General features: G+C 36.0%; 1 protein-coding gene across 4 annotated transcripts in view; it reads right to left on the bottom strand.

The window, feature by feature from the left end:
- Nucleotides 1-4,882: 4,882 nt before the first annotated feature.
- The window catches only part of LOC129658961 (taste receptor type 2 member 1-like), a 175,813-nt gene continuing 155,323 nt past the window's right edge, over nucleotides 4,883-25,372 (bottom strand). For 2 of the 4 annotated variants that reach the window (XM_055589871.1, XM_055589873.1), the window contains 3 exons: nucleotides 14,714-14,918; nucleotides 14,008-14,127; nucleotides 4,883-5,852 (listed from right to left, as the gene is read on the bottom strand). In XM_055589871.1, the coding sequence (XP_055445846.1) occupies nucleotides 5,222-5,852; nucleotides 14,008-14,090 (714 nt within the window). In that variant the 5' untranslated portion in view covers nucleotides 14,091-14,127; nucleotides 14,714-14,918 and the 3' untranslated portion in view covers nucleotides 4,883-5,221. The remainder of the gene's footprint in view (nucleotides 5,853-14,007; nucleotides 14,128-14,713; nucleotides 14,919-25,372) is intronic. The other 2 variants (XM_055589872.1, XM_055589874.1) reach the window with 1 other exon arrangement.

Here is a 25,372-nt window from a genome sequence, read left to right as displayed (position 1 = left end):
TGAGGAGGAAGCTTTTAACTTTCAAAAGATTTACTATTTAAGCAGTGTCACACAGAGGAGGCACAAGATATTGGGGCTTAACTAGAAAAGTGTTCTCTCTACTAATAGCTAAAACTAAAACTTTTTACTGATTAATTAAATATAAATTCTATAGTGTTGATCGGAGGAAGAGAGGGCTGTGACTATTGAGGGAGAAGCCAGAAGAAACAGAATAAATATAGATATCCTCAAATTCATTTTTAGGTTTGAATCAGCTGTGACTTGCCCAAGAGATGGAAACATAAAAACCTCTGCACCTTTCAGTATTGGCTTATTTCCTGAATACTGTATATGTGGTTTTATACAATAAAGATCTCACCTGCCTATAATATGAAGTCTTTTTGGATACAACATTATCTAGAACATATTGGGAAGTTAAGCTGAACTTCTATTGCAGATTTCAAACTCCCACTCCCAGTGACATGAAAAGTCTTTGTGGAATCTACGGGTACCCCTTGCTTTACCGAAGTCCTAAAAAAGTCCTATTCTGCATTTTTGCACTAAATATCTTTGCCTCAAACCATTTCAGTGTACAACTAATTGGCCATAAGTCTATTTCTGTGTAAAAGGTTAATAACTAGGTTGACAGTTACATTACACTAGAAAAGATAAAGTGAAAGTGAAAGTGAAGGCACTCAGTCGTGTCTGACCCTCAGCGACCCATAGACTGCAGCCTTCCAGGCTCCTCCGTCCATAGGATTTTCCAGGCAAGAGTACTGGAGTGGGGTGCCATTGCCTTCTCTGAGAAAAGATAAAAGACACTTGCAAATATAAAAGTCTTTGAAAACCCATAGGTGAGCTAATCCAAGCCAGATTGTTTACATTTTCATGAAATTTATCTGGAAACATGTAATCCTGTTTTTTTGTGGAATTGGAAGAGCTTGATTCTTCTTTTGCCTCCAACTTCTAATATTGTGTAAGTTTGGTAAAGAGGGCATTTGAGAATAAGCTACTGTCTGTCAATTATGTACAGAATAGATTCATTAAAGCTTTTGAGAGCTATTGTGAATTGGTTGCTGTCTCTTTTATGTTTGAGATTGCTTGGTAAATGTCTGAATTTGACACGACTGCTCACTGAAGGATTTGCAAAAACTGACATGTTATTATACTGAGGTCGGAGTTATCCAAGGAGAAAACTACGGTAGAGAAAAGACACACAGAAGGTAGAGACTGATTGTCTCTAGTGAGAGAAGGAAAATAGACAGGCAGAGAGAGCTGACTCATAGCCATGGAGGAGCACTAGAGAAGGTTCCAGAAATTATGGCTATTGGGCACTATGGGCTGCCTTCGACTAGCCAGCATTGGCTTCTGTTTTTGGATTTCCATGATAGTATTTCTTTATCATTTCACATGCAATCCATATGTTGCTACATTAGATAATCAAAATGTAAATCAGTTCCTATGAACCAAAAGAGTATAAATGAAAGGGTGAGTTAAAACTTGAATGTTTTGTAATGCATGATAGTACTATTTAAATGCCATTAAATTTCTCCTAGAAAAGACTTTATTTTGACATGAATGGGCTCCAATCAGTAGCACTGATATGCTGTGGTGCAATAAGTCACAAACCTTGGTCCATAAAAAGTTGTATCAGAATTTCCTGGGGAGGTTTATTATGTATTTTGATGTTTTGTGTTCCATCTCCAGAGACTGTATTCAGTGTGTCTTAAGATAAGCCTGGGAATATACAATTAAAAAAAATGCTTCCCAGGTGATTTTGATGTACAATTAACTTTAGGAAAAAATATGAAAGTTAGATTTAGAAGGTGAGACTCAAGTCTAGATAATTCCAGACCAATTCTATTGTATTTTCAAGTTAGATTTCCTCATCTTTAACATAGATAACAATATTCTCTATGAGGTTGCGAGGATCCCTGAAATGATATACACAAAAAAGGCAATTTTGGAATAGAAAATTAATTACTACTAAAATTCCTTTTAAAGGCAGTAATGCTTTTTTTTTTTTTTTTTTTACAGATTTTATGAAATCTTAGAATGCCTGCAATGACACAGCCTCTTTCTAAAATATTCCCAGCCTGAAACCTATTCCAAGGAATTTCAAGCCCATAGCATCATCACAACAGGTTCCCAAGCCAACAGGCCCCATGCCAAGAGATTCCCCGGCCAGATTTTTTCAAGGCATTAGTACCAATTTGGTTACTCATGTATAAATATTATTAAGTCTCTCCTCTTTTGATTGTAAACTTTTATTTCACATTTTATGTGTTTTGTTTTGTTTGGGTGAGCTTCTTTTTTTCCCCTTCAATAATATAAATATTGCTTTCAACTCTATAGTTCTCTTTGTTAATGGAGATACAGGTTAATTATAGAAAAGTAGTTAAAAACAAAGTTACAAACACAAAATAAAATATTATTAAGCTGTTAAAATATGCAAAATTTCACACATATAATTTAAATCAAAGGTAGCATAGAGTATAAAGTATGTATATAGCAGGTTCTTCATAATATAATAAATTATGCTGTGCTGTGCCAAGTTGCTTCAATCATGTCCAACTCTTTGTGACCTTATGGACTGTAGCCTACTAGGCTCCTCTGTCCAAGGGCTTCTCCAGGCAAGAATATTGGAGTGGGTTGCCTTGCCCTCCTCCAGGGGATCTTTCCTACCCGGGAATTGCACCCATGTCTCTTAGAGGGTTCTTTACCACTAGCACCACCTACACATATATACTTACAAATATCCATATGTCTATATATTTCAAACCCCCAAAGAATGTATATGAAAATTTTACCTGTGATTGTATCAGGTTCACTTCTAATATTTCTGTATTTTTCCAAATGTTTTGTTTCTTTTGACCATGACACATGACATGTAGGATCTTAGCTCCCTGACCAGGGATCAGACTTGGGCCTTCAGCAGTGAACGCACGGAATCCTAATAAATGGACTGACAGGAAATTCCTCTGTATTTTCCATATTTTTATATTGTGTATTATTTAACAATTTAATAGACAATTGCTAAAATTATTTTTTAAATTAAAAAAATAGATGGAGCATAGTAGAGGATGTAAATGGCCTACTGATACTAGACGTCACTATGGAAATATATACCACAATTCCCCGGATAATTTAGACACTAGCATGAGTAAGACTTTTGGTTTGGCTTAGGAGACCAGGGGGTGTGATGCAAAAGTGTGTAGGTCTGTTTTATAATCTGAAGGGTAGGTTCCAGTTACAGAGTATTCCAAAACTCAAGGTGCAAACATAGTTAACAACAGTTTTCCCAGCAAAGAGTTTAGTGCCACCTGACTATAAAAGTGAGACTGCTACAGCGGTTTCCCTACCACGTGAGTCAAATGATACAACAATGTAAGTTGGGCGCCTATGTATTGCTCCCTCAGGCTGTCAGGAAACCAAATATGAGAGGAAATAGGAAACAGATAACTTGACCCAAATAATAGAATACTTCAGATGTTTATGAAATTTTTTTTTTAAATTATCTTTCTAGGACATAATGAAGAAAGGTCATAGGATGTCATAGGTCATATGTTGAATGTCATTTCTTATCACAACTTTCAGAACCTAAAGTTGCCTATAAAGAATAATGGCATTGAAACATGTAAAATATCATGTATGAAACAAGTTGCCAGTCCAGGTTCGATGCACGATACTGGATGCTTGGGGCTGGTGCACTGGGATGACCCAAAGGGATGGTATGGGGAGGGAGGAGGGAGGAGGGTTCAGGATGGGGAACACATGTATACCTGTGGTGGATTCATTTTGATATTTGGCAAAACTAATACAATTATGTCAAGTTTAAAAATAAAATAAAATTTAAAAAAATAAAAAATAAAAGACATCATCAACCATCAAAAAAAAAAAAAAAAGAATAATGGCAAGAAAACCAGAGAGTGTACCGACTTTAGTGACAGAAGAACCAGGTTTGAGTTCCAGTTATGGCACTGGAGTGTAGTTGAGTGGACCTAGGCATATATAATAACCTCTCCAAACCTTAGTTTCTCAACTGTAAAATTGAGATTATTCTACTGCCTACTTTACAAAATGTTCTGAGAATGAAATAAGCAATTGTGTGTGGAAATATTTTGTAAAGTAAAAAAAGACTTCATACATACATATGCATATACCCACACACATATCTAGTTTTTTTCCCTTACCCTGGCAACTTTTAGTCCATTTAAATTACAATTTATTTACAATTAAAATGACTACCTAGACTTTTTTGTTTATTTAAAAGCCAATGAGGATGTCACAGATTTGAACAGGTATTCTGAGATGTAAGATATTACAAAAAATATTTTCTTCCCCAAAGCAACAGAATTTACGATTTTAAAAGAGGAGAATCAATTAAAATCTAGCAATAGATTTCAAAGCTGTTACCTTAGATCTTCAAGTCATTTGCAACAGCCATACCTTAGACAAGATTCCCAGTTGGAGGGAAATTAAAACACTAGTTGAATGATATTGTGCTAGAACTTCTTTGTCAGCAACCTCCCTCACAACCAATTTGGGCATGACTTTCACACCTCAAGGGATTAAAAAATGTTTATTTAACTTGTAAAAACTATTTCTTCAGTTGCATTGTGTATCTATATGCCAGCTCTGTTTGACCTTACCATTTACCAACCTGAGCTAGTAACTAAATTCAAAAGTATATCTAGCAAAATAAGACTTTAATCTGTATATCTAGCAAAATATGACATTAACCTGTGTATCTAAGTACATTGACCTACATACATACACTTTCAACATATAATTTGCATTTTAAATAATTATACTAAATTACTACTATAATTAGCATAATTATTATAAGTTATACTCTTTGCAAAATAGCTATGTGCAATCAAATAACCAAATTATTATATTGTTCCAAGTCTTAGACTAAATCAATGTGATGTTGATTATCTAAACCAGAAGACAGGTAACAGAATTACTTTGGTCAGTGAAATGAAATCTTTGTTTTTTTTTTTTTCTAACATAACTGGTATTCCAATGCAAGTATACACTAGTTATTTATATGTTACTGTCATAATATTTTTTAAGTACACAGGTCCTGGAAAAAGAGACATCCATCCAACATTAAAATCAGTGCTTTCAGTGGAGAGAGAGAGAGATCACACAAAACATGTAAGTAAACAAAAATAAAACACAAGTCCATTGAATCCATGATAAGGAAGTACAAAATATTTTACATTGATCCTCCTCTTCATTGACTCCTTCTTAGGCAGAGAAGTCTCCTGATTGGTTGCTGGAACTTAGAATTACTCCAGATCATTATAACCGAGTGACCAGAGGGATATGCTGCCATAATATCCTTCACCACAAAGAAGCAATGACTTCCATAAGGAATACTGAATGTCATATTTGCCATGAAGGCACCAAAGTAAGAAATAAAGAAGCAAAAGAATGTTATCACTGTTCTTAATGCATTAATATGGGCTTCAGTCCTGGTGTTTCTAAAACCAAGAGGTCCATTTTGCATCCGATGAGTGTGCTTGTAGAGAGAAATGAATAATATAACAGTGCATATTATAAATATGGTCAGAGGAAATATTAATGCCAAGTTGACGAGAAGAACTTCATTAATTTGCTTTGTGTTGAGTTTAGTCCTCTTAGCTGTGGCATTCCTGAGGACATCAATATCCACAATTTTAGGGTAATCCACCTCGACACACAGAGCTGCAATGCTCACAGAGGTCAGCAGGCTTCCCAGAAGCATCCAAGGCATTAACTTTGAGATCCTGACTTTCAGCCAAAGAAAACAGGACTGGGTAAAGCCTGTAACCTTGAGGCAGTAAAATAGAGAGAGACAGGTGGCAAACCAGAGACTGACAGAGCTGAAAAACATCCAAAAAAACAGCATTGGTGTACCATAAATTTTTGTGCTATAAAAGAGTGGAAAGAACACTGAGAAAAAACCTTGTACCATTAACACCGTCTGTAGACCAAATCTAGATATCCCTATACATACGAACAGGAGTTGCATTGGTGTTAGCTTTCTGCTTTTGACCAATTCATTACAGTTGATGATTATAAGAAATCCATTTACTGTAACCCCTGTGATAAATTCTGCTGACATGATGATAACATGAGGAATACCTGACAAAGAGATCATGTTTCCTACCACAAATCTTAGCTTTTCCTTGTGGACACTGTTCCACACCTCCTCCAGATGATCTTGCAGATAGAAGCATACAGCATTGAGAAATGTGACCCTCTGCCAACTCCTGGGTCATAAGCAGAGTGAATCTAGAGTCTACACTAGACTTCTTCCTTAAGGAAGAGAATCAGAGGGAGTACTTGTTAAATCTGATGCCCTTTATTCAAAACGGTGGGAATGTAAATCCAAAGATTTGAATGATGGTAAAGTATTCCAATTACATCCTGACAAAAACTGTCATGTTGACATTATTCAGTTCTCACAATTACTCAATTATATTAAAAAATCTGATTATAAATGTTTTATTTAGGTTACTACTGTTTTCATTTTTTCCAAATGCCACATTCTTGGGACAGACAACAATTTCTTATTATTGGCACAAGTATCCACTCTTAGATGTGGCTCTTTCTTCAGTACTCTTTTTCTCTGTTAATACTTGTTCTAAGACACTTTAAATGAATTCTTCCTGACTCTCCCCCACCCAACCCCAGCCCTCCAAAAGGCAATTAATTTTTTCTCCAGAATTGAACATTATTTCCTGGGACTTAACTTTGTATAAGAATCCTTCATTACCCTAAATGATTTCTCATATTTTCAGTCTTCTTGGTAAAACTCTGACCTAAGGGTCAGCAAACCCCAGTGATAAAGGTAGTGTGTAATTTATTCACATGCTTATGTGCTCATGCTGAAGATCATCATTACAAAAGATAGATGGTACAGAAACTTAAAGCCAACAGCAGAGAGTGTAATTGCATACATGTTAAAATGATTTTTCTCCCTTTTTACAAAGAGATGTCACATAACCTTGTTGAACTTTAGTTACAGCACATGTAAAATGTAAATAAATCATCACTGGGCTGTGCTTTTGCTTCTGTTAGGTCCATACTGTTTCTGTCCTTTATTGTGCCCATCTGTCAATGAAATGTTCCCTTGGTATCTCTAATTTTCTTGAAGAGATCTCTAGTCTTTCCCATTCTATTGTTTTCCTCTATTTCTTTGCATTGATTGCTGAGGAAGGCTTTCTTATTTCTCCTTGCTATTCTTTGGAACTCTACATTCAGCTAGGTTTATCTTTCCTTTTTTCCTTTGCCTTTAGCTTCTCTTCTTTTCTCAGCTATTTGTAAGGCTGCCTCAGACAACCATTTTGCCTTTTTGCATTTCTTTTTCTTGGGGATGGTCTTGATCACTGTCTCCTGTACAATGTCATAAACCTCTGTTCATAGTTCTTAGTTAGAACTGGAACATGGACATGAAACAGTTAGACATGGAACAACAGACTGGGAAAATTGGGAAAGGAGTATGTCAAGGCTGTCTATTGTCACCCTGCTTTATTTAACTTACATACAGAGTATATCATGATAAATCCTGGACTAGATGAAGCACAAGCTGGAATCAAGATTGCCAGAAGAAATATCAATAACCTCAGATACTCAGATGACACCACCCTTATGGCAGAAAGCAAAGAGGAACTAAAAGGCCTCTTGAAGAAAGTTAAAGAGGAGGATTAAAAAACTGGCTTAAAACTCAACATTCAAAAAATGAAGATCATGGCATCCGGTCCCATCACTTCATGGCAAATAGATGGGGAAACAATGGAAACAGTGACAGACCTTATTTTCTTGGGTTCCAAAATCACTGCAGATGGTGACTACAGCCATGAAATTAAGAGTGTTTGCTTCTTAGAAGAAAAGCTATGACCAAAGTAGATAGCATATTAAAAAGCAGAGACATTACGTTGCCAACAAAAGTTTACCTAGTTAAAGCTGTGGTTTTTCCAGTAGTCATATATGAATGTGAGAGTTGTACCATAAAGAAAACAGCACCAAAGAATTGATGCTTTTGAACTGTGGTGTTGGAGAAGACTCTTGAGAGTCCCTAGGACTGCAAGGAGATCAACCCAGTTAATACTAAAGGAAATCAGTCCTGAATATTCATTGGAAAGACTCATGCTGAAGCCCACCTAATGCGAGGAGCCAACTCAATGGAAAAGACCCTGATGCTAGGAAAGATTGAAGGCAGGAGGAGAGGACAACAGAGGATGAGATGGCTGGATGGCATCACTGGCTTGATGTACATGAGTTTGAGCAAGTTCCAGGAGTTAGTGATAGAAAGGGAGGCCTGGCATGCTGCAGTTCATGGGGTTGCAGAGAGTCAGACAAGACTGAGACCAAACTGAACTGAACTGTGCTGTGCTTAGTCATGTCTGACTCTCTGTGATCCCATGGACTGTAGCCCACCAGGCTCCTCTGTCCATGGGGATGCTTCAGGCAAGACACTGGAGTGGGTTGCCATGCCTACCTGCAGCGGATCTTCCCAATCCAGGGATCTAACCCAGGTCTCCTGCATTGCAAGTGGATTCTTTACTGTCTGAGCTACTGCTGCTGCTGCTGCTGCTAAGTCGCTTCAGTCGTGTCCAACTCTGTGCGACCCCATAGACGGCAGCCCACCAGGCTCCCCCGTCCCTGGGATTCTCCAGGCAAGAACACTGGAGTGGGTTGCCATTTCCTTCTCCAATGCATGAAAGATGTAGTCTCCATTTTGTAGACTCCACAATGTAGTCTCTACATTTTCAGACTACGTCTGAGCTACTAGGGAGGCCCAAATCAGTATTACTTCATAACTGTTTGGTTATGGGGCTCAAACTGTTTAGTTCAGTGGCTAGGTCATACTAAGTACTCAACATACAGTAACTATTTATCAATACTATTAAGTTCAGTTCAGTTCAGTCGCTCAGTCATGTCCGACTCTTTGCGACCCCATGAACTGCAGCACGCCAGGCCTCCCTGTCCGTCACCAACTCCCAGAGTTCACCCAAACCCATGTCCATCGAGTCCGTGATGCCATCCATCCATCTCATCCTGTGTTGTCCCCTTCTCCTCCTGCTCTCAATCTTTCCCAGCATCGGGGTCTTTTCAAATGAATCAGCTCTTTGCATCAGGTGGCCAAAGTATTGGAGTTTCAGCTTCAACATCAGTCCCTCCAATGAACACCCAGGACTGATCTCCTTTATGATGGACTAGTTGGATCTCCTTGCAGTCCAAGGGACTCTCAAGAGTCTTCTCCAACACCACAGTTCAAAAGCATCAAATGTCTTCTTATTGTATTTACCTCAGCAAAAAAATAAAAACCTGATTCTGTTAACATTTTTAATAAGGCAGTTATAAATGCTTTCAATAAGAAATAAGATTATAAGAGTATAGAAAATAAAAAAAGCATAGTACTGGATTTGCCACCCACTGTACACATTATTCATGGTTTTGCTAGCCCATAAATGCACCTTCAGAGCCACCTGTGTGTCATTCTCCAGACACTTTCAGGTGGCCTCCCCACACATCTTCTATACACCACAGATATCCAAAATGTAGTAAGATGTATCCCATCTTTATCTCTTCTAAAAGGCTGGTTTTGTGACCAATACATCAGTTTCCCTTTAGTGTCTGAATTTGCAATCTTTCTTGTCTATAAACCATGACTGTCCAGTGAATAGTATTTGCCTTGCCTGGGGATGGCGCAGTGGTAAAGAGTCCACCTGCTAATTCAGGAGATGCAAGTTCGATCCCTGGGTCAGGAAGATCCCCTGGAATAGGAAATGGCAACCCACCAGTATTCTTGCCTGGGAAAACCCATGGACAGAGGAGCCTGGTGGGGTTATAATCCCTGGATAGAGTCAGATATGATGGAGCATGCATGCAGACATGACCTCTAGGGTCTATTCCCAATTCTAGGTACAGGTGAAGAAGCTTCTTCTCAATTCCAAACTCTAGACCAGAATGATGATTCTGGGATGAAGAAGAAACAGGATTTGTACATTTCATAACTGATGTCCTAAGTCACCTGAGACTACTGAGTGACTGCATTTAAAAGTTTCTGATAACTGAGTTTTCAAATACTATAGAACTCAAAGGAATCTGGTCTTAGTCAAAATAAAAAGTCAAGCAATCGTAGCCTTCCATTAACAATAAGTTTTTTTAATTAATATTTTGTTATGATTGTATTTCACTGAATGAACTTGTTGAATTAAGTGATGTACAATAATTTGGCATGTACCTAATCAGTCAGATGATACTTATATGACAACTTAAGTAATGTTAACTAAAAATGTGACTATTGGGGTAATTTTTTTTTTTCATTATAATAGATGTTCATTGTCCTTTGAGAATATTGTTGCAAGGCATTATGGAAACGGTATATGAACATGGCCAAAATGTATTCTATTCTAGTGCAGCAATGGGGATCTTTTATATTTCAGATATCTTCACAACAATAACTGGTATTTGGGGAGACAACAATCATACTATCTTCTTCATTCCCTGTTATCCCTTTTCTGTGGTTATTTCTCTCAATTTCCACAGCAAACTAGGGTAGTAAAATATGGGCCAATATATATAAACTCTTGTTTGCTACCTCAGAATGTACATCTGCCACAGAGACATAACATCTTAAGATAATATAAAATCACAAAGAACATTTTATGGGTAGGTTTTTCGAATCACACTTAATAGATAAAGATGTAATTTGTAATCTGGAATCTATTCTTATTGAGTGCCCAACTGCTTTAAAATTTTTTGCTGAGTTAGTTTTAAACAACCTTGGTTTTGTCATATTTTCACAGGTATATCTGGCAGTCTGATTTGTGGGTTATATGAATTTGTTAAAGAATTTATTTCATTTTGAAATCCTGGATTACAGCTCTAATTTGCCTCTCTAAATACTGCATTACTTAATTGAATACAAAGCTTGGATATTCTAAGAACTATTCTAAAAGTGTAATTGGCATTCAACTACCCTTTTGCTGGCTTGTATTTGCATTCGTGATTTTCCTGTCATATGTGAATTGTTTTGCATGTGCCCTTATTGAACCCTGTTTTGGAAGGAGAATTTTAGAGAAGAGCTTTCTTAGATCTGGGAAAAGTTCACGGCAAGTGGGACAGTGTTGAAATTAGTAATTTATAGGCTTGTTTATAGATCTTGGAAGGGCAGTGGTTAAATGGAGAAAGATAATTTTTCAAATTAAACAATATTTGATAGTTTTACTAAAAAAATAGATTTCTTTGAAAAGAGAAATAACAGTATCTACCAAGAGACATTGGATATTTATGATTCATTAGGAGAATTTCAGTTTAGTCACCTCCCAGTAAATACATATGCTTCTAAATGCTCACACGAACCTTGCAAACTAGTGTACTTTCATGAGATTTTTGTTTGTTTGCTTGCTCTGCTTTTGCTTTGAACAACATGGTAAGAGTCACTTGATTCTAAGATGATGTTCATAAATAGCTTCTAAAATTAGGATAAACTTTAAATACCGTTATTACCTCTAGGTGTTTCCCATGCACAGAGATCAGTTTATTTGGTTCTCATTGGCTGTAGCTGTACAGATGTCTGAATTTCTATAGCAAGAACATTGACGCCTTGTTTTCTCATTAGCAGCATCTGGGCACTGTTTCCTTGCTGAGACCAAACTCGACTCACTGGAGAAGCAATATTTTAGAGTCTATGAAATATGTCTTCATGTCTTTCAATGTTCAATGTAGTTTCTATTTTATGTTGGATTGATTTTACTAGTCTAATGGGTTGTCTATGTGGATTTTTATTTTGAAGACAAATTTTTAAATTTAGTTTCTGAATTCCTTCCCCGAGTTTCCAGAATAATATTAAGTATCAGGTGAGTGAAGAAGAATCCAAATTGGGTGAGCATCAGGCTAATAATCCAAGCCACCAAAAAATTTCTCCATATGTGTTATATTGCATTCAGGAGGTTAGTTTCTGGGAAAAAAAAAAAAAAGAGACTTCAAATTTAAATAATAGAAATTAAGGAAATTTGCTAATTGTATTCAGATCTGACAATAATATTTAACTTGCCATAAGACTGACAAACATTTATTTTATTTTTAAAATATATTCTAGGCATTATTCTACATGTGTGCATGCATGCTCAGTCATGTTCGACTCTGTGACCCTTTGGACTGTAGCCCACTAGCCTCCACTGTCCATAGGAATTTTCAGGCAAGAAGACTGGAGTGGATTGCCATTTCCACCTCCAGGGGTCTTCCTGACCCAGGGATCGAACCTGCATCTTCTGCATCTCCTGCATTGCAGGCATATTCTTTACCTGCTGAGCCATTGGGGAATACTTACTCTCATTTAATTCTTACTGAGAAACTATGGAATTGTTTGATGAACACAGTGAAGTCTCAGTTTTGAAACTTCAGGAGAGGGTAAATAAGGATGTGAATACAGGTGGTTGGCTTCTGTTCAGAGCCCATATTATTGACCAAAACTTTACATCATATTCAGATTGGAATACTTTGCTTGACCAAAATAATCAGAAAATATATGTTAAATCACCTGGAGAATCACAGTTTAACAGCCATAGTCCTTTCCTTCCTCATATACATTGGTAGGGAAGACTTAATAAAATCCATTCGTTGAAGATCACACCAGTGGAATGATAAAGCCACAGAGACCCTGGAGTATTAACATATCTGACTGCATCTGGATGTCATGGGACTAAGGCAGCAAACAGCAAATACAATCTAGTAGTAAGCGCTCAATAAATATCGTTACTGAATTTTTCTATGGAAGATGAGACACAACTCAGTTCTGGAATGGTAGAGAATTCCTTAGGATTCAGAAAAACCTTATTGGAAGAAGAAAGGAATCAGATACCATCACAAAAATCCACATTTTATAGGGAAGGATATTTTGGAATCCTAAAAATTAAGTAACTTATTTAAGGTTCAAATGAGTAAAAACTGACAGAACTAGTGTAGGCAGTTTCAATTTTCTGAACTTACCGTTTCTCAAAGGCAAAATGAGTGTATGGGGAAAAAATGAATTATCTACAATTTTGATTTTGTCAACATTTTCTGCCCAATGTTGGAAAGTTTCTTGCAGAACCCTGAATTAATTGAGCTGCCTCTGCATGAGCAATGTCCCATGTAGGACAGATAGAGAATAGGATTTAATGATTCACTGATTAATATATTGGATTAATATCCAGTTTTTGAGCTAATTCTTCTCAACTTACCCCACCCTAGCCTAGTCATAATGTTTATTGTAATTCTACTTTGATGGTCTTTCTATGTGCAAATTATAATTTGTATTTCAGAGAATCAGTGAATGAGGAGGTAGAGAAGAGCTCAGTTTCTCAAAGAGACTGTGTAGTTAAGGATTTCTCTATCTCCTTATCACATGACTAACATTCAACTTTCACTCTGCCATGAGACAGTTTAAACCAACAGGAAATTAATAATGCAATACTTTTGAAAATTGCATAAAGGTGCAAAATGTAAATAATTGCTATAAACTGGTTGAATATGATGTATATATATATATCTAAGAAATAGAATAGATGTAAATTTGGGATAGGGACATTTTAATTTTTTTCATTGAAACTGAGTAAATCTTAAATAACATAATAGAAGCAGACCAAAGAAGAAAGGCTTAGTGCAAAATTCAGAGAGAAGTAATTAGAATGGTGTACTGTTAAAAGTAAGACACAAGCATTTTATTATATCTCCATCCTGAAATGCACTCTAGCCCACCTTCAGATGTATAACATTCCTTAGTAACACACATGTAACCAGGAAAAGTAGCTGACAGCAGAAAATATTGTAATAAAAATAAGTGTACTCTCCAAAGTTGAGATGTTATAAAATAATTTATGAGCAAGTAAGAGGTGTATAAATTAAATAATACATTTTCTACCAAAATATTGAGTGCAAAAAGCTCATTTAATTTTTAAATTTTTCTGATAATTTTAAAAGTTAGAATTACCTCTTTTGAAAATAGAGATAGGAAACTACATCTTGAGATATTAGATAACTTACCTAAATTTAACCAGACAATCCATGATCAAGGTAGAAATGTACTTTGATTTCCATATACACAAATGGATACATTCCAGGCACATTAGTCACATTTTCTACATTGTTGAGAGATTTCATATTCTGAAATACAAAAAGAATACAATTCCAAATCATAGTTCAGAACACATACAATAAAAAATAAAAATAAATCATGCAAAGTTGATATTATTTAGCCCATTTTGAAGACCAGATTGTTTCAATAAATTTAAATAAACATAAAGTGTTTAGATATTTTGACAGTGATCTGTGCTTTCTCTGAGTGTGTTTTTAATATTCATTTTTCCAATATCTATTTCATATATGAAGTGATTCTATTCCAACATGAGACCCTGCTATACCATTATATTTCTGGAGGTGCTCTGGACTCAAAAAGAAAAGCAATAGCAATTTGTTGGAGACTGACATATTTGTTACTATTTTCCTGATCTTCTCAAGGATAAATTCTTAAAAGGAAAGATTTATAGCAACTAGAAACCAATCATTATTCAGTTAAAACTCCAAAACCATCATTTATCTTCTTTAGCTTCAGTATGTTAGTTTGGGCTATCCATGATCCAAGATCAATTTCTGTCTTTGTTTTTTTTTTTTTAATGACCTTTGTTTAAGAGAGATATCAAAAGCTTAATCAAACAGTATTTTTCCTTGTCTGAGATATAGCTGATGTTACCTGGAGACAACATTTGTAGAAAATAAGAAGCTCTGTGTTCAATTTTGGTGATACTGACATTTCAGAGCTCTTGATGAATTGAAGTGGCAATATATGAGCCTTTCAGAAGGTCACATGAAGAAGTCCATCTACAGTGGATAAAAAAGGTGGCACAAACCTTCCTTGATTTACATATGGATATAATCATGTGGGCCTTTTGTGCCAACTAAAAGAAAAAAATAGATTATGTATTAAGCAGTATGTGTAAATTGAGCTTTACCCCAAAAGATATTCACATATATAAATGCCAACACTTCTAGGAGACATTATTTCTTCTGAATCTGAAATATCAAGCTAGTATAGCATCACTACGAACAAAGCTGGTGGAGGTGATGGAATTCCAGTTGAGCTATTTCAAATCCTGAAAGATGATGCTGTGAAAGTGCTGCACTCAATATGACAGCAAATTTGGAAAACTCAGCAGTGACTCAGGACTGGAAAAGGTCAGTTTTCATTCCAATCCCAAAGAAAGGTAATGCCAGAGAATGCTCAAACTACCACACAATTGCATTCATCTCACACGCTAGTAAAGTAATGCTCAAAATTCTCCAAGCCAGGCTTCAGCAATATGTGAACTGTGAACTTCCAGATGTTCAAGCTGGTTTTATTTATTTTTTTTTATTTTTTTTTTTATGCTTTTTCTATTTTATTTTATTTATTTATTTTTTTAATTTTATTTTATTTTTAAACTTTACATAACTGTATTAGTTTTGCCAAATATCAAAATGAATCCGCCACAGGTATACATGTGTTAAGCTGGTTTTAGAAAGGCAGAGGAACCAGACATGTGTCAAGCTGGTTTTAGAAAGGCAGAAGAACCAAGGATCAAATGGCCAACATCCGCTGGATCATGGAAAAAGCAAGAGAGTTCCAGAAAAACATCTAATTCTGCTTTACTGACTATGCCAAAGCCTTTGACTGTGTGGATCACAATAAACTGTGGAAAATTCTGAAAGAGATGGGAATATCAGACCACCTGACTAGCCTCTTGAGAAACCTATATGCAGGTCAGGAAGCAACAGTTAGAACTGGACATGGAACAACAGACTGGTTCCAAATAGGAAAAGGAGTACATCAAGGCTGTATATTGTCACCCTGCTTATTTAACTTATATGCAGAGTACATCATGAGAAACGCTGGGCTGGAAGAAGCACAAGCTGGAATCAAGATTGCCAGGAGAAATATCAATAATCTCAGATACGCAGATGACACCATCCTTATGGCAGAAAGTGAAGAGGAACTCAAAAGCCTCTTGATGAAAGTGAAAGAGGAGAGTGAAAAAGTTAGCTTAAAGCTCAACATTCAGAAAACAAAGATCATGGCATCCAGTCCCGTCACTTCATGGGAAATAAATGGGGAAACAGTGGAAACAGTGTCAGACTTTATTTTTGGGGGCTCCAAAATCACTGCAGATGGTGATTGCAGCCATGAAATTAAAAGATGCTTACTCCTCGGAAGGAAAGTTATGACCAACCTAGATAGCATATTCAAAAGCAGAGACATTACTTTGCCAACAAAGGTCTGTCTAGTCAAGGCTATGGTTTTTCCAGTGGTCATGTATGGAATTGAGAGTTGGACTGTGAAGAAGGCTGAGCACTGAAGAATTGATGCTTTTGAACTGTGGTGTGGCAAAAGACTCTTGAGAGTCCCTTGGACTGCAAGGAGATCCAACTAGTCCATTCTGAAGGAGATGAGTCCTGGATGTTCTTTGGAAGGACTGATGCTAAAGCTGAAACTCCAATACTCTGGCCACCTCATGTGAAGAGTTGACTCATTGGAAAAGACTCTGATGCTGGGAGGGACTGGGGGCAGGAGGAGAAGGGGATGACAGGAGAAGAGGATGAGATGGCTGGATGGCATCACCAACTTGATGGACATGAGTTTGGGTGAACTCTGGGAGTTGGTGATGGACAGGAAGGCCTGGCATGCTGCAATTCATGGAGTCGCAAAGAGTCAGACACGACTGAGCGACTGAACTGAGCTGAACTGGCATCTAAAGTATCATCCCTGTAGTTGCACATTTTGGCAGAGAAGGCAATGGCACCCCACTCCAGTACTTTGCCTGGGAAATCCCATGGACGGAGGAGCCTGGTAGGCTGCAGTCCATGGGGTCGCTAAAAGTCAGACACGACTTCACTTTCACTTTCACTTTGCACTTTCATGCATTGGAGAAGGAAATGGCAACCCACTCCAGTGTTCTTCCCTGGAGAATCCCGGGGACCGGGGGGCCTATTGGCTGCCGTCTATGGGGTCATACAGAGTCGGACATGACTGAAGTGATTTAGCAGCAGCAGCACATTTTGGATTAAGATTGACATCACATTTAGCTTGAGAAATAAGCATCGAAACCTGTGATATTCTTTATGCAGTTCAACATGTATTATCATGTGAACTGATATGAACATGTCCCACTGCTTTCCAGAGTCCAAATCAGATTCCCTTCTACCTTTCTCTGTCTCCCAAGTGGTCCCTGACATAAACAAATTATTCATGAATAAATTTTCTCAGTATTTTGACATAAATTACGTGAACACTTAGACACTTTTCTAGCTGGCAGTATCTTGAATGAATAGTAAAATCTTCAGTGATGGCTGGGCATAGTTCTAAAAATGGAAGCCCTATTATCGTTAAATGAAGTGAAGTGAAGTGAAGTGAAAATCATTCAGTTATGTCTGACTCTTTGCAACCCCATGGACTATACAGTCCATGGAATTCTCCAGGCCAGAATACTGGAGTGGGAGGCCTTTCCGTTCTGCAGAGGATCTTTCCAAACCAGGGATCAAACCCAGGTGTCTCCCGCATTGCAGGTGAATTCTTTACTAGCTGATCCACCAGGGAAGTCCTATTATCATTAAATATCTTTTGTTAAATACTGTATAGGTGAATGATTAATCTAGGTCTAGGATCACAGTTGCACAGCTTTCAATACTTTTATACTGTTTTTCTTTTGAAAAGAATGCAGTTGCTATAAACATTGACTATGCATTTGTTATAAGAAGGGTTTTGTGTGATAATACAGCATTAATTGACAACTCATTGATGCCGTAGATTAATTTTCATCCCATTATATTGGAAAATGATCTTCCAAACCTCCAATAGGCAAAATTTTATAGTACATTCAAATAATAATTAACCATTCTTAAGTTGTTTCTAACTTTTGATAATATAAGTAATGCTAACCAGAACATCTTTGCATTTGATTTCATTTCTAATTACCTCCTTAGATGGGGATGTAAGAGTGGACCAAAGTATATGACCATTTTTAAGTTCATGTTATGTATATTGCCATATGGTTTCCAGAGAAATTATATCAGTTTACATCCCATCAGCATAACATGAGAGTTTCTGTTTCCTAAACATCTCCCAGCTTTTTATGTAAAAATGTATTTTTTGTACTAATTTGATAAAATTACATTTGGTAGTACATTTGATAAAAATGTACTAATTTGATAGAGAAAATGGCATTTAATTTTTATTTGCATTTTTATATGAATGTTTCTAGATATATACATTCTCCACTTTTCTGTGACTCAGCTATTTATATCTATTGCCTTTTTTATTTTAAATTAAGGTAAAAGGGAATTTCTTTCATCTTTATGCTTTAAACACTTTCCTAATGAGAAAGGCAAACTTAATTATATATATGCAATTAAAGTCATAATATACTTATAACTTCTTGCATCATTTTAAAAAGCATTTCTAATAGGAACACTTTAGCTACTATGCATTTTACTTTTTAATCTCCCTTGATATATTTTAATACATCTTCTACAAATGGAGCCCAGAGTACACTGGAAATCTCCTGGTAAGTATGAGAGAGAGCCTTATGAATGGTAACATATTCTGCCAAGAGTTTAGGCTCTTCTTGGTTATAGGGCCACGTGTACCTAGATCGTTATAGACTGATGAAGTAAGCAATTGTTTCATCCAGTTCCCTTAGGCACATTTCACTGTTTGTGAATATGAGAGAATGGAGATTACTTTTAAAGATGGAATTCATTTTATTTCCTTGCAATGTTGATCCCTTGGGTAAGGTCCTTCAAATTAGTATTTAAAATTATTTCTTACTTATCTAAAGATTTCATTAAATTCCTATATTAAATCAACAGTTTATCATTGTTAGGTGAAAACCATGTTGCTAGTCAGAATAAAGATCAAATGAAAATGTTAGGTGGGGCAGCAAAGTCATCTGCATATACATCACTAGAAACTGAGTGAACTGAACATCTTACATAAACCAAAAAGCTTATGTCAAAAATCTGTTTTTTTAAAATTTGCAAATATAGTCTCACTGTTCTGTGGACTTTATTAATAAGAACTACTTTTAGGCTGGTCTTTTGAAATATCTCACATTAAGAATTACTTTTAGGCTGGTCTTTTGAAATATCTCACATTAAGAACTTACTGAATTAAGCCATCTGAATATTTTCTACTCATTCCAGGCAGTGGACTTATGAATAAGTTACAGAGAAATTATAAAATGCTCTAAGCTATTTCAATTGGTTTTAATCAGTCTTCTCATATAGCAGACTTCAAATAATTTCACAATATTAAGATCATACATCATTCAATGTGATAAAAGGAAAATGGAAATTTTTTTCTCCCAATAAATCTGAATTTTAATAGTATTTTTTCTTGGATGAAGTTCATACATATTTTATGAAGGGCAAAATTACCATTTAAACTTAAACTTTTTTAAATGACTTACAATGTGGTCAAAACTTTTTTTTAAAGCTCTAATTATTTATCTCAAATAAAGTAACTCAGAAAATGAGTGTCTGATGGAGCAAAATCTTCTGAGAAAGATGATATTACTAGTTTATAACAACCTGCCAGACCCAACAGACTACTCTGTCTTTCATATACAAAGGATTTTGTCTACTTGTACTCTCAATTCTGGCTATTCTGATTGAATTTTTACTGAAAATATCAATAAAACACATATGTTTATTTTCTTAAGAATTTAGATATATATATTACAACTCTAGATTCTATGTCAAACTATTGGGAAGCCAAAGTTAGCCCCATAAGGGAAGAAAATATAAAAGGTGTCTTATTCACATAGGAAGAGCAAACAAAGCAAAACAAAACAAAAAACAATACATAATGAAGGCAGTACCTTCTTTAATTAGGAAGATTAAAATGCAACATAGAAGCTTTTTGCTTTTAAAGTGAATCTCTAAAAATATTACCATAAAAGCTTAAGTCCTGCCTATATATCCTGGTAATTTCCAAACTGTCCATTTTAACAAGTTAAATATCAGTGAATACCAACAATGTGCTGAAAAGAGAATGAAGAGAAAATTAATGACTTTTGGGAAGTAGGCAACAGAGTGATGAAAAGTTAAGTTGAAAATATGAATATAGACTATATATGTATACAGGCTCTTCTTTAGCAAATGATACACATACCACACATAAATAGAAAGTAGCATTTCTTATTTTTCAATTAGCCTATTATGTTAAGTATAACAAAATGAGTAAACCAGTTTGGGATCCTTTTTTATTTACTTTGAACAGAAATTACTGTTCTTGTTACACAATAATTTGGAACTGAAAGAAAAATATGTATCCTAAGAGTTTAGTAGTTTTCAGAAATACTAAGTGAAAATTTTTGAATACTTCATTTAAGTATTTTCTGTGATATATGATTGGTTTGCAATGAAGGAAGATGGAAATCTACCTTGAGTGAAATAAATAATAGTTATACATAAAGTTAATATGAAAATTCAGTTGGATACAGACACTCATGATCTCTCAGGGCTCCAAGAATTTTTCTTGGATTATAGTTTTTCACTTTCTTACATTGCAGATGCCAGTGATGTCAATTAGGTATTGAGACCTTTTGTTTTCTTAGAACTAATGAACTTTATAAACCACTTTCTTAGAAGTTTCACAGAATCTGAGGTTGATTAGTGAGTTACATACCCAGATTAAGGTCCTTATCCTAAAGGAAAAAAGATATATGTATTGGAAGATTGTAATAACTGACGTTGAAAACAACTGGTTTTTAACCCACACGGCATGGAGATAAAGGAATCATTATTTATTTCTTAGATTCCACTGAGCCACCAGAGGAGCCCTCAAAGCAGTGGTGGATCAATTCAAACTTCCTTTGATCAGGAGTGCATTTACTTATTTTCAAGTTTAACTTTAATTTCAAGTAAGTTTTTAAGACTAATTAATTTAGTTGAATGAGATTTGGTTATAGCATTTTGTCTGGTGTATTGAAAAAAACAATTTTTACCTTAAAAAGGCATTAGCAATTAAAACCAAGATTGGCTTATAGGGAATACATTTTTGAGTCAATTTTTTCCATAGGAAATCATCTAGACATAATGATGCCCACTATTTGATTATAAAAACAGCTTTTTGGTTTCATATAATGTAAATTCAGAATATTTATCATGTTCAACAAGCATTGTGACACAGTGGATTTATTGTGCCCCCAGTGAATTTGGATTCCTGACTGTTTTCTGATTAACTGACACATTATTGATCTATTGGGATGAACTGCATTTAAAAATCAGAATACTTCTTGTGTCTTTATAAGAAATCTCATTTTCATGTTTCATGTATATGTTTTGGAAATTGTTCTAGTTATAATAATTTTTAGGATATGTATAGAAAGACAAAAATACACATCTTCTTACATATCTTTGGGTCATAATTCATCACCAAAATATATATATTTTTATGATTAATTATTGTATTGTTGTTTCATAGCTAATACAAGAATATTATTTTAACTTTTACATTATTGGCTAGGTTATATAATAAAATAACTAAATCTGTGAAGTAATAAAAGAGACTATTAAATAATGCTTAAAATAGTTTAAATGGCATATTTACAAAGATAAAATCATGTACTATGGTTTTAAATCCAATTTATCTAATCTTTATTTTGTTATCAAGGTAGTCTGTATATACAGAATGATACATATTTACATGGTGGAAGGGTTGTAGTTCCTGCTGTGTCTGCTTTGACATTAAATCACCATAGTGTAGGTAAATGTAGGTTTTGTTCTATGTAAATAAGTGAGATGATGGGTCTTTTTACTAATCCATATTTACATGTATTATCCAGATTTTCACTGTTGACAGTGAATCTTGTTAATAGCCATCGTGTTTTATGGAAATGTATGTGGAAAAGTTAAATACCATGTAAACATACGGATCAGTCCTGGGTGTTCATCGGAAGGGCTGATGCTAAAGCTGAAACTCCAATACTTTGGCCACCTCATGCAAAGAGTTTACTCATTGGAAAAGACCCTGATGCTGGGAGGGATTGGGAGCAGGAGGAGAAGGGGATGACAGAGGATGAGATGGCTGGATGGCATCACCGATTCGATGGACATGAGTTTGGGTGAACTCTGGGAGTTGGTGATGGACAGGGAGGCCTGGCCTGCTGCGATTCGTGGGGTTGCAAAGAGTTGGACATGACTGAGCGACTGAACTGAACTGAACTGAATGTAAATATGTTATAATTTAAATCCATTATTAAATTTAGTAATCCAATAAGCTGAAATACTTAAATAATGTTTGGTATAGGAAGAGATCTCTTTACTTGCTCAAATGTTCATTAAGTTGTTCAGATGCTTAGTGTCACACAGCTCAATGTCTGTGAAGAGTTAACAGCTTTGGGTGAGGGAGAAATTTCAGGTCACCAGCTTTTGAAAAAATAAAACACAACTTTCCAGGCAGAGGTAGAATTACCAAAAGCTAATGAAACAAATGTTTCAGGGCCTCTTATTATCACTGGCTATTTACTTCCAGGGCCTTGTAAGGGACCATAGCAATGTGTGTGAACACAGTTTTTTTGGTAACTTTTGCAAAAGCAAAATATTTTATCTGAAATTTACTAAGACTGGCCTCCCTTCACTTTGTTTTCTTTGTGAAAGTTAAGAAAGTGAAAATGTTTTCTTTGTACTTTCCTCATTTTAAGTGGGACTGGAGTGACACAGCAATTTGTGAGATATGTCTAAAAACAAGTTGAGTTGGTGATGCACTGAGATTAAGTTTAACATGGTATAGTTATGTGGTTCACAGTCTCTTACATGAATAGTTACATAAGAGCTAGCTGTCTCTGTGTAGGAATGGCTTCCTACCATCCATCATACCAATTCGGCTGGTGTCATTATCAGGAGTCCAAACTCCTACTGCTTCCTACATTCCTTGGGGCAAGGAATAGCACCTTTATTTGGAAAGCCAGCAGACCAAGAAGATGGTGGACTGGTGTCTCAAAGAACCATCTTGTGTGGTGAGCTTAATCGCTCAGTCGTGTCTGACTCTTTGAGACCCCATGGACTTGGCTCACCAGGCACCTCTGTCCATGGGGATTCTCCAGGCAAGAATACTGGAGTGGGTTTCCATGTGCTACTTCAGGGGATCTTCCCATCCCAGTTAAAATTCAGGCTTCTTTATACTACCAGAGGAGGGGGTGTGGCTGGTTGTTGCAAACTTCTTGGTGCCAGAATCCTTTGTTTTTGCAGCTGTTCATGTAGGTTTGGTTACAGTCTTGCTGTAAACCTCCAACAAAACAGTTGTTATTTACTGTTACACAACTTTCTCTGTGAATGGAAAAGTGGTATACCTTTAAAGGTCAGAGCCTTAAGAATGGGCTACCATGCATATTTCAGGTCATAAGCAACATTCTTTTAGAGAGGTGCAGAGCCAACATGACTAAGCACAGGCAACGAGCACAAGGGTTAGAGCTAAAGAAATAGATCCGATATGAAGTCAGATTTCTTCTTCTCTGTTAAATAATGTCACAAGGATATGAGCACCTGAGTCAGAACCTTTATAAACATCCCAACAACATCTAACACTAGAAGTGTAGAAATGGATGAAAAATTGGTCTAAAAATAAACATACTCAAAAGCTAGTCTTAAAAATTTGACCTAGCTTTACAGCCTACAAACAAACGAAACAGCAACCCTAAAACTTTTAGCACTAGTGGTAAATAGTGAAACTGAAATAAACTTTTCTAAATTATTATTAATGATAAAACATTTCAGTCACCTATGCTAAAGTATTGAATTATCTTCCTATTCTATGTTTTAAGTGCTATAATATTGCTTTATGTGAGGAGGCACTCAAAAACTATCATCCAAAAATGCATGAAAATGTATTTTAGAAGTGAGGGAATTATTAATAAAAGTACTGTGATTGTGATTTTTCTCTTTCTAAATATTTCTCACTTTTGTATGCCTAATTTTATATATTTTTTAAAAATAAAGAGGGCCCAGATAATATAAACTCATAAGACTTGGTTCTGTCCCTTAAGGAATTTACAAAGAAGAACTCCAAAAGGAGAATCTTTAGGAGGGAAGAAGTAATCCAACAACTTCTTTGTTATGACCTTCTAACTTGCATCCTGATGCTGTCACCATAGTCAGCCTTCAGGGAGACAGATTAATTTCTCTTTATTTAAATCCCTTTAAATTTCCTTTCTTGACCCTCAAAAAGAAAGTTTGCATCAAAAATATTACAGTTAGACATTTTTCATGGTAGTGTCAGTTCAGTTCAGTGTCACTCAGTCATGTCCAACTCTTTGCGACCCCATAAACTGCAGCACGCCAGGCCTCCCTGTCCATCATCAACCCCCGGAGTTCACCCAAACTCATGTCCATTGAGTCGGTGATGCCATCCAACCATCTCATCCTCTGTCGTCCCCTTCTCCTCCTGCTCCCAATCTTTCCCAGCATCAGGGGCTTTTCAAATGAGTCAGCTCTTCATATCAGGTGGCCAAAGTATTGGAGTTTCAGCTTCAGCATCAGTCCTTCCAATGAACACCCAGGACTGATCTGCTTTAGGATGGACTGGTTGGATCTCCTTGCAGTCCAAGGGACTCTCAAGAGTCTTATCCAACACCACAGTTCAAAAGCATCAAATCTTCAGTACTCAGCTTTCTTCACAGTCCAACTCTCACATCCATACATGACTATTGGAAAAACAATAGCCTTGACTAGATGGACCTTTGTTGACAAAGTAATGTCTCTGCTTTTTAATATGCTGTCTAGGTTGATCATAACTTTTCTTCCAAGGAATAAGTGTCTTTTATTTTCATTGCTGCAATCACCATCTGCAGTGATTTTGGAGCCCCCCAAAATAAAATCAGCCACTGTATCCACTGTTTTCCCATCTATTTGCCATGAAGTGATGGGAAAGTGCTGCACTCAATATGCCAGCAAATTTGGAAAACTCAGCAGTGGCCACAGGACTGGAAATGGTCAGTTTTCATTCTAATCCCAAAGAAAGGCAATGCCAAAGAATCCTCAAATTACCGCACAATTGCACACATCTCAAACGCTAGTAAAGTAATGCTTAAAATTCTCCAACCCAGGCTTCAGCAATATGTGAACCGTGAACTTCCAGATGTTCAAGCTGGTTTTAGAAAAGGCAGAGGAATCAGAGATCAAATCGCCAACATTAAATGGATCATCAAAAAAGCAAGAGAGTTCCAGGAAAACATCTATTTCTGCTTCATTGACTATGACAAAGCCTTTGACTGTGTGGATCACAATAAACTGTGGAAAATTCTCAAAGAGATGGGAATACCAGACCACCTGACCTGCCTTTTGAGAAATCTGTATGTAGGTCAGGAAGCAATAGTTAGAA

This window comes from Bubalus kerabau, chromosome 8 (genome assembly GCF_029407905.1).
Source record: "Bubalus kerabau isolate K-KA32 ecotype Philippines breed swamp buffalo chromosome 8, PCC_UOA_SB_1v2, whole genome shotgun sequence".
Lineage (NCBI taxonomy): Eukaryota > Metazoa > Chordata > Mammalia > Artiodactyla > Bovidae > Bubalus > Bubalus kerabau.
Note: the sequence above shows the minus strand (reverse complement) of the source record. Positions and strands in the feature narration are given on the sequence as shown.